Below are 12250 nucleotides of genomic sequence, written 5' to 3' on the forward strand. Positions count from 1 at the left end.
TAAAAGGGTAATATGTTAATTAGGGCAGACGTCTCCGGACAAAGCCACAGCAGCTGCGAGGCTCGGGGCTCACGGCAGCCATGGGCTCAGACAGCCATGGGCTCAGGCAGCAGTGAGCCCTGGCAGCTGCAAGGCCTGGGGCTCAGGCCTTGCAGCCGCCGCAGCTGGCAGTGGCAGCAGCAGCATGGTGATGGGGTCAGCGCCTTCCCCTGATCAGCACAGTTGCCTCCCGCAGAGGGAGGTCAGACTGTGGCTTAGGACATCCCTGAGGGCTCCCAGACTATGAGAGGGGGCAGGCCAGGCTGAGGGACACCCCCCAAGTGCACGAATTTTCGTGCACTGGGCCTCTAGTACCATATAATAGAGAACAACTCAAACCACCCCACAAAACATGTCAGTTTACTACCACAACAAACCTCTAAGGCCTCACCCACTATTACATCTAAATTATTCTTCAAATTATTTGTTTTTTAGACTATCCAGATCTTTGGAAGAGACCTTCATGTTTGTCACTATTATTAGAACTTCTTTTTCTTATCTAACAACTTCAAAAAGTTGTCAGAGGACATTACTTGGTTGAATTATTAAAGCTGAAGATCAGCAAAGTATATAATCTTCCAGGTAAAAGATCACCTGAATTTCTATTCATAAAGATTGAAACATCTGTCTAGATCAGCATTTCAAGTGCCTTTGGCAGAACAGTACAACTGTAAGAAGCTTCCAATAAAAGAATTCTATAGGTCAAACAAATTTGGGAACTACTGAATATTATCCCTTCTCTCCAATAATTCCCTCAGAAGAACACATTTTGGCAGTATTCCTCTAAACACTTCCAGGAATACTCTGACTGGAACTCATTCTTTCAGGTACCAACTTACCAAGTTTCTTTTTCAAAAACTTTGGCAACTAATATTGTACTTAGATCTACAGACATTCTAAGGAGCACAGCAGTCAGCTTTTATTAAACATATATGTTTCCTAGATATCTATAAAATTTAAGTTTCTAGGATTTCAACACCAACCAGATTTGAGCGAGACCAGCAATTAAACTATAAAGTGTGATTTAGCTAATACAGGATAAGGTTGTTTCACCATGATATTAAGATTAAATACCATGAACATTTAAGATTAAATACAATGAACATTTAATCTATCAAATGATTTTAATGAAGGATGCAGTTTTACATAATGCACCTATAAGATTCATTCTTTTCAGGCTCAAATTAGACCTTTTCTAATTTCATCACTATCTTAGACACTTACTAAATGTACAATTAAAACTACATAGTGTCACTCTGTGGGTGGCTCAGTGGTTGAGCATCGACCTATGAACCAGAAGGTTGATGTTCAGGAGGTTCAATTCCCGGTCAGGGCACAAGCCGAGACTGTGGGCTCAATCCCCAGTGGGGGCCATGCAGGAGGCAGCCAATCAATGTTTCCCTCTCATCGATGTTTCACTCTCTCTCCCTTCCTCTCTCTAAAATCAATAAAAACATATATTTTTGCCCTAGCTGGTTTGGCTCAGTGGATAGAGCATCAGGGTCCTGGGTTCAATTCCGGTCAAGGGCACATGCCCAGGTTGTAGGCTCAATCCCCAGTAGGGGGCATGCAGGAGGCAACCAATCAATGATCCTCTCTCATTGATGTTTCTATTTCTCTCTCCTTCTCCCTTCTTCTCTAAAATCAATAAAAATATATTTAAAACTGAAAAAAAAAAACATGTTTTTTTAAAACCAAAAGTGTCAACAGGGAAGAAAATATATTTTTACTAAAATTTGCAATAAAAAATGTAGCTTAAGAAAATATGTTGGTTTCTGCACATCAGACTCTGCTGTAGAGAAAAAAAGACAACATCTTATTCATGTTATTCCCAGTTCTTAGCATAATGACTATAATAAACTGTGGTTGAATTAAATATTTGTGATTTAGAATTATTCAATGTCGGAGAGGAACCAAGATGACGGCACAAGTAAACACCTAAACTGCTGCCTCGCACAACAATTTCAAAACTACAACTAAAAGACAAAACGCCTATCACCCAGAACCACGGGAAAGCTGGCTGAGTGGAAGTTCTACAACTAGAAGGAAAGAGAAAAGAGCATTGAGACGTGCACCAGCGCTGAAAAGCTGAGGTACGGAGGCGCGCGAATCAGGCTGCCGGCGGGCAACTGGGTACACTGCTTTTTTCAACCTGAAGGGAGACAAGCTCCCGATTACTCTGAACTCGTTTCTGGGGAGACGCTGGGGACCCAAAATCCTACAGGGAGAAGCTGGACTGTCTGCCAGCAGGTCGGAAAGTGAGGGTGGCTCTCTTGCAGAGGTGCGTGCAGCAATCATTGTTTACTGCGCTGGGACGCGGGACGCAGGGACATGGAAACGCGTAAACACGGAGACAGCTGACTGGCAGCCATCGCTGTTTGCCACGCCCTAGCCGAGTGACTCCCTGAGACCCCGCCCCGCACAATCTACAAACTCACCCAAGCTCCATGCAGCAGCTTTTGCATATAAATGGTCTGCCCTATCGCAGCTTAACCTAGCAAACTGCAGCTCTGGTCAGACAGCTCCAAAACCTCCAAACCCCAAGCAAAGAGGAGAAAACTGTAGTTCTCGCTGTAGCTCCTGCTGGGTGGCCTCAGACAGTAGCTGACCTGCACCCCATTGGAGATCCAGAAGCCAGTGTATCTAGTGGTCAGTGTGAGACGACACCAGATTTCAACTACTCACATCCATAAGTGACACATTCAAGAGGCAGACTCAGTGAGCACCAAAGCCCCACTGAAACAAGTCCTGCCCCATAAGCGTGTCTCCAGCACAGCAGTTCTTCCATTATAGACACAGTGGGTCCTCACAGCCAATTGGCCTGGAGGTCAATTCCTCCCAGTGTACCAACAGCAATCAAGGCTTAACTACACCAAGACTTTGCACTCAGCCCACAAAGGGGTGCACCAAGAGTGTCCACCTCAGATGATAGGCTGAACCACTGGTCACCTACCACAGAAAACCACTCCATCAACACAGGGAAGCAGCAAAATGCGGAGACAAAGAAACATGTCACGAATGAAAGAAATGGAGGAAAGCAAACTACTGGAAATAGAGTTCAAAACCACATTTAAAAGGTTACCCAAGAATCTTCTAAAAACCTCTGAGGAACTTAGTGAGACCTTTAAGGATCTTAATGAGAATGCCAAAAAAAATGGAAAAGGACCAGCCAGAAATTAAGCATACACTGTCTGAAATAAAGAATATACAGAAATTCAACAGTAGATCAAAGGACCCCAAGAATCAAACCAAAGATCTGAAATATGAGGAAACAAAAAACACCCAACCAGAAAAACAAAAAGAAAAAAGAATCCAAAAATATAAAGATATTATAAGGAGCCTCTGGGACAACTTTAAGCATACCAACATCCAAATTATTGGGGTACCAGAAGAGAGAGAGCAAAATATTGAAAACCTATTAGAAGAAATAATGACAGGAAACTTTCCCTACCTGGTGAAAGAAATAGACTTACAAGTTCAGGAAGCACACAGAACCCCATACAAGAGGAATCCAAAGAGGGCCACACCAAGACACATCATAATTAAAATACCAAGGGCAAAAGACAGAGAGAATCTTGAAAGCAGCAAGAGAAAAACGGTTAGTTACCTACAAGGGAGTACCCATACGACTGTCAGCTGATTTCTCAACAGAAACTATGCAGGCCAGACGGGAGTGGCAAGAAATATTCAAAGTGAGGAATAGCAAGAACCTACAACCAAGATTACTCTACCCACCAAAGCTATCATTCAGAGTTGAAGGTCAGATAAAGAGCTTCACAGATAAGAACAAGCTAAAGGAGTTCATCACCACCAAACCAGGATTATATGAAATGATGAAGGGTATTCTTTAAGAAGAGGAAGAAGAAAAAGGCAAAGACAAAAATTATGAATAACAAAATGACAACAAATACATACCTACCAACAAGTGAATCTAAAAATCAAGTGAATAAAAAATCTGATGAACAGAATGGACTGATGAATATAATAGAATCAGGGACATAGAAAGGGAGTGGACTGACAATTCTCAGGGGGAACGGGGTGTGAGGGGTGGGGGAAGAGATTGGACAAAAATCGTACACCTATGGATGAAGACAGTGGCGGGGGTAAGGGCGTGGGGTGGGGAATCAGGTGGAGGGGAGCTATGGGGGGAAAAAAAAGAGAAACACCTGTAATAATCTGAACAATAAAGATTTTTTTAAAAAATAAAAAAGAATTATTCAATGTCAAGCGAAAGATAAGATAAATAACTGCATAAGCTAATAGATATACATCCTAAGACAAAACTATAAAAACTAAGTTTTTTCAAGAAACTTCTAAAGAATGCTTCAGGGAGAAAAGATAGCATTTCTAACAGCATGTCTGTCTTAAAATAAAGTATTTACTGAAATACAATGATAATGATTTTTATTTAAAATAGTTATAAGCCCATAGACTGGGTAAACAAGATCACTGAAATCATTTTAAAAAAACAAAATTAAAGAAAGAATAATAAAAAAAGCAGAAAAACCCCAAATAAATAAATTTAAATCAATTCAGATACAGCTAACAGACTGTTATTTTTTCAACTGAATTTTAATACGTACCAATTATAATCATCTGGAAGAGAAGAGTATGTGGATTTATGACTAACACAGTATAAAGCTCCATCTGCAAAAACCCCAAAAAATAAAATGGATTTGTTAATTTGAGGATATGTTCTCACATAGATGTAAAGCTAGCTTCATTCATTCAAACAATAGTTACTGTTTACTATGAAATAGGGATGTACTAAGAGCCTTGGATTCAACAAGTAAGATCCAGTCCCTGCCCTCAGAAAGGGTACAAGTCTGGTGAGAGACAGACAAGTGAACAAACAATTTCCAATAAAAAAGATAAACCCTGTTAGGATGGGTTAATTATTTGGAAAGAGAAGGGAACACAGAAAAGTTACAAAACACAACTGTATAGCCCTGGCCAAGTGGCTTAGAGTGTCTTACTGTACACCAAAAGGCTGTGGGTTCGATTCCAGTCAGGGCACATACCTAGCTTGCAGGTTCCATCCCTCGTCAGGGAGCGTTTGGGAGGCAACCTATTGATGTTTCTCTCTCTCTTTCCTTCCCTCCCTCCCTCCCTCCCTTACTCCCTCCCTCTCTCTCTAAAAAAAAAATCAATAAAAACATATCCTCAGGTGAGGATTAAAAAACAAAACAAAACTGTACAGGTTCAAAAATGCCTTTTCAGTGGAGATGATGTCTAAGATACTCTGAAGGATGAGGGAATAAATAGGAGTTAGTAAGGGATGAGTAAAATGTTGCTTGCAGAGGGAGTAACAAGTGCCAAAGACCAGAGGTAAGAAAGAATATAAAGTATTTGGGTATTCTAAAAACGTTCATGTGAATGGAGTGCACAGTTCATAAAGGGGGCATGTTAAGTAATAAAATACAAAATAAATTGTTTGAAATTAATTTCCATTAATCGAAATGCTCATATTTCAAAGCACATTTTTCTTTTTTAGAATGTCTACAAATTCAAGAGCCATAATTACTTTTTAAACAGTTTATTTGAAAGGTTCTCCTGCGTTTAGAGAAAGGGTGTTCTTTTAAATATAAAGAAAAAATGTAAATGTAGCTCAGTATAGTTAAAAGCAAGCTCCAAATATATCTGGGCTATGTATCTCTCTCACTTCTTCCAACTAGGCCTCTTGCTCCTCAGTATGAAACACAATCCCCACTTTGTTCAAATATCACTCATCCTTCCAAGTCAAATGCTACTCTTGCATAAAAATCCTTTATCCCCTCCCAACGCAACAACCGCCATTACAGAAGGGAGACTTGTCTATTATATACATCCCACAACCAACATTTCATATGACATTGCTATACCTTCTTTGCAGTCTTTTCTGCATCTGTTATTGATGTGTATTAAGATATGTAAAAAAGATGTGTCTCTTCCTTCTTGTATACCTATCCTTTCTCCAAGGATTACATTGCATTTAGAGGTCAAAATATAAATTCTAACCCCAAAGAAAAAAAAAGTACCTTAACAAAATTCACTATTATCATACAAGAATGTTCAGCAAAATGTCAACCCCAAAATTCATTGATGTAATATAAAAAAATACAAAGAATTAGAAATTTAACCTCATCTCTCAAATGACTCATTAATTTTCAATTAACTGTGCTAATACGAAGAAGCAGTCAGTAAGACAAATCAGAGGATAAAGTAAAAAAACATGCACACAATTTATATTTTCTTGTTTTGCACTATGGAGGATCTTCCTAATTATGCCTGGATTAATTTTAAAAGAAGTTTTAGTCTTTGAATACAAACCAGCTAGGTGAGGTACATGCTCGCTGAAAGAAACAGGGTTGGGTGGCAGAGGCAGGCCATACATTATTAAGTGTTCTTAACTAGGCAGGAGGGAAAACACGAGACAACAGTGCTTCAGTTCAACAAGAAACTCTGTACAATTTCTATTCTGCACTTCTACAGACATTTATACCCTCATGGCATGCATCACATTCTACCTCATACTCCAGGTATTTCTAGTTTCTATAGAGGTGTTTCACCTACAAATTTAAGTAAGTTCCTTAAGGCCAGTAACCACACCATGTTCATTAATGTGTCCCTTTTAGTGGCTACTAAAAAAAGAGTGGCTGCCAAACTGCCTCAAAAGTGTTAATTTCTGCATAATGCTTGAAAAACTCATATGACATTGTATCAAGAGGAAAATTCTAGTTACGGTAAGTACCAGAGGTTCTAAATATATCAGTAGGACAAGTTAACATCAACCAACCCAAAGCAACTAAATGTGCCCAAAAGAATTCCAATGAGAGTCAGTTCTCTGTAACTTACGGGCTACTGTTTCATAAATATGTTTAATTGCATTTTAATAAGATATATAAAAGCTGAGCCTGGCTGGTGTGACTCAGTTGGTTGAGCATCATCCTGTGCATCAAAAGGTTACTGGTTCGATTCCTGGTCAGGACACATGCCCAAGTTGTGGGTTTGGTCCCCCAGTCAGGGTGCGTACAAGGAGGCAGCCGATCAATGTTTTGCTATTTTTAAAAAAAAAATAGGTGGTAACCCCACTTAATCTACAAATGTTCAATATTTTAAGTTACTACGGGAAAGGCGGTACAGCAGGAAGTGTATTGGACAAAGTAAGATGGGGAGACCTAGGTTTTGATCACAATTCTCATTTACCACGTATACAACCCTGAGAACATTTCTGAAGGCCAGAGAACTCAAGTTCCTTAATCTTCAAAGTTGTAAAGATCAAACGACTTAATATGCTAAAAAAGTGTAAAATGTTCACATTCTCATGTTGACTGTATATTTTGCAAGGTTTAAGAAGTTCCTTCTGAAATATAGGGAGATCTTTTTATTTTTGCTCATTGAACTTTCTTCCTTAGTCATGGTTTTGCTTTGCCTCTAATCTTAATATTCTTCCTTTTGGTATAAAATAGCAATAATAGTAATTCTATACTCCAATAATAGTAATAGAAATTATGTAGAATAAGGGGCTTCAGGATGCAAGAAGTCGGGTAGTCACTGAGTATCAGGATGACTAAGTTGATAATGGAACAATTTTCTGGGATAACTTACATTAATTTTTAGTTAAGTAGATATTTTGACAACTCCAATCCATTCAGATCAGTTCAATATTATTTATCCCCAACATGAATGAGAGGCACTGAGGAAACCAAAATAAATTAGACAGTGCACAAATTTACAATCCAGTGGGTAAAGTACACATAGACAAATTTCACTTATCCTAGGGCAGATTAACCTGAGTGAGGACTAACTGCTGCTTCAGGACATGGATTAGGTAAAAACTGATTAGGTCTGATTTTCCATCAGTCTTGGGGCTGGGTTTCTGTCAGGGCAAAGGGGAGGCTAAGCAGCAGGGGTCTCACTCACAATTCTCAACAAAAATGTTCCCAGGCAATCAAGGGCCGACTATTATTTTGTTTTGACTCTGATTTTTTATATCAAAAGTCTCTTAGCAATCTCCTCCTTTTACTTAGTTCATTATACTTTCACTTATACTTTTAATCCTACTCCTTAAACTCTTTCTCCCTTAACTCAATAAACATTTTATTGCAAATGAGAGTAAACAGGAAACATAAACAAAGAGATTCAAATGAGGCAGAAATGCATAAAATGTAGGCTGCCCAGGCCAGTGTGGCTCACGTGGCTGAGCCTCTGCCCATGCTTGGAAAGGCTGCCAGTTCAATTCCTGGGTCAGGGCACATACCCAGGTTGTGGGTTACCCGGGTCAGGGTATGTACGGGAGGCAACCAATTGATGTTTCTCTCCCCCTTCCCCGCTTTCCCTCTAAAATCAATAAAATAAAATAAAAAATTTGGCTGATGTAGCTAAACATGCAAAAGCAAACCATAGGGAACCCTCTCACTATGTCTACTTTAGAAATGGGAGAATAGTGTTCAGACAGTGGGGGAAAAAGGTGAAAGTAAGGTTGGCTGGGGAATAAGACTTTAATAATCTACTTATTTAAACGGGTTGCTATTTTGGCTTTCAAACATGTATTAATAGATTTTGAAAAAAAACACACCACGTTGCATTTCTTTAGAAATGGTAGGTAAAAATTACATTTTTTAAATGGCTAAATATATAGATAAAAAACACAAAGAGAATACACCAAAACGTTAACACTGATTATCTTTGTAAGATGGGATTGTAATTTTGCCCTTTATTTACTGACTAGTGGCCCAGTGCATGAAATTCATGCACATTAAAAGGGGATTAATTAGAGGAAATAATTTAATATTGCTATTTGCCCTTTCTCTATAATAGAAGTGTCAGAGATGAAAGAAAATTAGTAAAATGTATATGAAAACCTTCCTCCTGTCAGAGTCTGGGGCACACCACGGGACCCAGAGTCAAGTCCCTGCCCACCCACATGCACCTGAAAATCACGTGAGACCCAGACCTGGCCGGCACCCCTCCCCATTGGGCTAGATCCAGACCTGGCCAGTCCCACCCTTATCAAGCCCTGTCAGGCAGGGGACGTAGCCTCAGGTCCCCTGGCCCGGTGCCAGGATGGGGGGCGTGGCCTGAGGTCCCCCAGCCCAGACCGGGGCAGGGGGCGTGTCTTGAGGTCCCCCGTCAAGCCCCACCAGGTGGGAGACACGGCCTGAGATTCCCTGTCAAACCCCATGGGGGCGGGGGAGGGCGTAGCCTCAGGTCCCTGCTGATTGCTCGTTAAGGCTCCTTGTGGGAACTTGGCCTCAGCTGTGGGTGCAGCCATCTTTGTGATGGAGTGATGGTCAATTAGCATATTCCCTCTTTATTAGATTAGATAGGATGTTTACTACTACTAAAAAAAAAATGTAAAAAAATAATAAAAATATGTGAAAATATAGTAAATATGACTCAAATCAGAGAAAGTTTGTTTCTCTTTATCAATCTTTCACTTGCCCTCAGCTAAAATCCCACTTGTGGTCTACACAGATAACCCATTTGGTCCATACTTTTCACTCTGCATTTGTACATATATACACACACATATATGTGGTAGATTATCTTTTATATGTACAAATGGGATCATACAATAGATACTATTCTATGACATATTTTAAAAAATATTTTTTTATTGATTTTAAGAGAGAGGGAGAAAGAAACATCAATGTGAGAGAGAAACATTGAGTGCCAGCAGCTGCCTCCTGCACACCCCCTACCAGGGACAGAGTCCACTTAGTCCTCCTGCTAAGACATACAATAAGTAAATGCTTTAAACTTTCTATAATGGATACATGTTTCTATATTTAAAAAAGTTCAAAACTCTTTTTACACATTAAAAACTCACTTACTTTGGACTGGAAATAAATGTTTCAAAATAGTTCTGCTTGATATCGCCCATTTCACTGCTGATATGGCCATGGTGAATCAGGATGCTTATCAAGATTTGAAAAGAAAATGCTTTTAAAATTTGCTTCTAGGCATACCTATTTTCATCCCTGAGTGAGAGATAAAAAATAAATAAATAAATCACTGCTACCTATGGTAAATTAAAGTGACACAATATATTGACCATTACCAAGACAAGATAGAAATCACTACCTAGAACCACAATCACCTAAAGCAAAACTTTTAAACAACTTTCCATTTCCATGTTACATAACAGCAACATTATCAAAACACATGATCAGAAACCCCAGAACTATGTCCTTGACAATTTCTCTTAAATGCAAATTTCTCAGCACCTAGTATAGTTCTTTTCACTTAAAGAGTGCTCAGTAAATGTGGGATTACCCTTAGAAACAGGCACTCACACATGCTACACAGAGCATCCTCTTTCATAATGCCAATGTCTGTGTACAACGTCCCAGGTACCATACATAGATATTACAGCTCTGAGAGCAGTATTCAGTTTCCGACTAAAAGAAATATTAAACAAGGTCTATCCTTGGCCTATCACTGATTTTTTTAAAAAATACTGATTTAGACGAATACATATTAACAACCTGAAGTGCCAAAGATAATTTCACCATCTTATATACAGGGTGGGGCAAAAATAGGTCAACAGTTGTGAGTACATGAAACGGTTTATTCTTGTATTATTATTTATTAATTATTGTATTATTTTCCATATGAACAACTGTAAACCTACCTTTGCTCCACCCTGTATGTTTACGGTTCTTAATTTTCCATGGTACTTTCATTAGCATTTCACTTCACTCTCATATTAACCATGAGAGGTATCTTCATTTTGATTCATTAAGAAACTAAGTACAAAGTTTAAATGACTAACTTCCAAGAGTCAGTCGCAAACTGGGAAACATTGGGCAAGTTATTAACTAAATAACCCTCAGTTTCTTCCATGGTAAATGGGGAAAACAACCACAACCTCCATGGCTATTGTGAATAAAAGAATATAAGCATTGCTACATCCCTTGTTTTTAATTGGCCCTTATGGCTATTTCTTCCCTTCCTCCATACGACAAAATGGAAGTAGCACGCAGTTATGTCTGCTAGACTAAACTACGCAGGTTGATTCCTTACCCTGTCGGTACATTAGCACTGCTATCCTTGAGCTCATAGTGTGCTTTTTACAGTTTACAACCCACTTTTCTACACATTATGTGCTCTTCCACAAGTCAGTGAAGTAGGCATCTTCATTTCACAACATTCAGAGGTTCAAAGAGGTCAAATGATTCTGCCCACTATACCTCTGCTTTGTAGGTGGTCAGAGTGGTACGCAAACCCGTCTTCTAAGCACAAACCCAGAAACAAAACACTAGGGGGGGGGGGGGGGGGGAGGGCGAGGAGCGGTCTCCTCTGCCCGAGGCCCAGAGGCAGCTCACCCATAAGTGGGTCAGATTATTCACCCCAGGGAGAGTAATTCTGAGGGTAAATCACTTGGCCCGGAATTCAGCCCCGAAGCAAAAACTGCAGAGAACCTCGGAGGGCCCTAAGTTTAAGGAGCAGGCTACCAGGAGCACGGGGACCAACATCCCGGGGCAGATCCGAAAGACTTGGACCTGGAGGAGTCCCCGAGCACTGGGCACAGGCGCGCCGCTAGTACCCACAGGAAATGCGCGGCCACATGCCGGCCCTTCGGCAGGACGGACCGAGACTGGTGACGCCAGAGGCTTTATCCAGCCGCGAACGACAGGTAGGAGGCCGCGACAACCGCGGACAAACCTTCCGGACCTGCCCAACTTAGCTTTTAGGGACTCCTTGACCGGAGGAGGAAAAGGCACCGGTTACCTTGACGTCTGCTCACCGCTAGCCCGCCATCTTGCCTCCAGCCGGGTCCTAGGACACACCACTCCACGTGCCTTCCTGGCCTGCCGGGCACTCTGGGAAATGTAGTCTTGCGGGAAAGAGCTCTCAGGGGAAGGGGGGGGCGGGGCGCGTACTGGGAGCCGCCTAACATGCTCCATTTAGTTGCTAGCAGCTTGACTCATATCACTCAGAAAACAAACAAAAAATACAAGATCACTGCCCCACGCACACATCCTTTGAAAGTAACAAGGGTTTTCTTTTGTAAGTTTATATTAATAATTAGAGTCCCGCCGGTGTGTTCAGTGGTTGAGCATCGACCTATGAATCAGGAGTCATGGTTTGATTCCCAGTCAGGGCACATTGCGGAGGAAGGTGGAGGGGGGGTGCGGTTTTCTGGCTTGATCCCTAGTGTGGAGCGTGCAGGAGGGAGCCCATGGGTGATTGTCGGATTGGAGGCCTTCCTCACTTCCCCATTTTA

The 12250-nt window shown here is 40.7% G+C and overlaps 1 protein-coding gene across 11 annotated transcripts in view; it reads right to left on the reverse strand.

Moving 5' to 3' along the window:
- MRPL42 (mitochondrial ribosomal protein L42) overlaps nucleotides 1-11835 on the reverse strand; it is an 85582-nt gene extending 73747 nt beyond the window's left edge. For 3 of the 11 annotated variants that reach the window (XM_080659750.1, XM_080659746.1, XM_080659744.1), the window contains exons 1-3: nucleotides 11755-11835; nucleotides 9855-10001; nucleotides 4623-4686 (exon numbers count right to left, since the gene is read on the reverse strand). In XM_080659750.1, coding sequence (XP_080515876.1) covers nucleotides 4623-4686; nucleotides 9855-9924 — 134 coding nt within the window. In that variant the 5' untranslated portion in view covers nucleotides 9925-10001; nucleotides 11755-11835. Of the gene's footprint in view, nucleotides 1-4622; nucleotides 4687-5900; nucleotides 6032-6348; nucleotides 6429-7626; nucleotides 7715-9854; nucleotides 10002-11754 lie in introns of all 11 variants that reach the window. The other 8 variants (XM_080659743.1, XM_080659740.1, XM_080659742.1 and 5 more) reach the window with 6 other exon arrangements.
- Nucleotides 11836-12250: the final 415 nt, after the last annotated feature.

The sequence above is a fragment of the Plecotus auritus genome (assembly GCF_963455305.1).
Source record: "Plecotus auritus genome assembly, chromosome: 3".
Taxonomy (NCBI): domain Eukaryota; kingdom Metazoa; phylum Chordata; class Mammalia; order Chiroptera; family Vespertilionidae; genus Plecotus; species Plecotus auritus.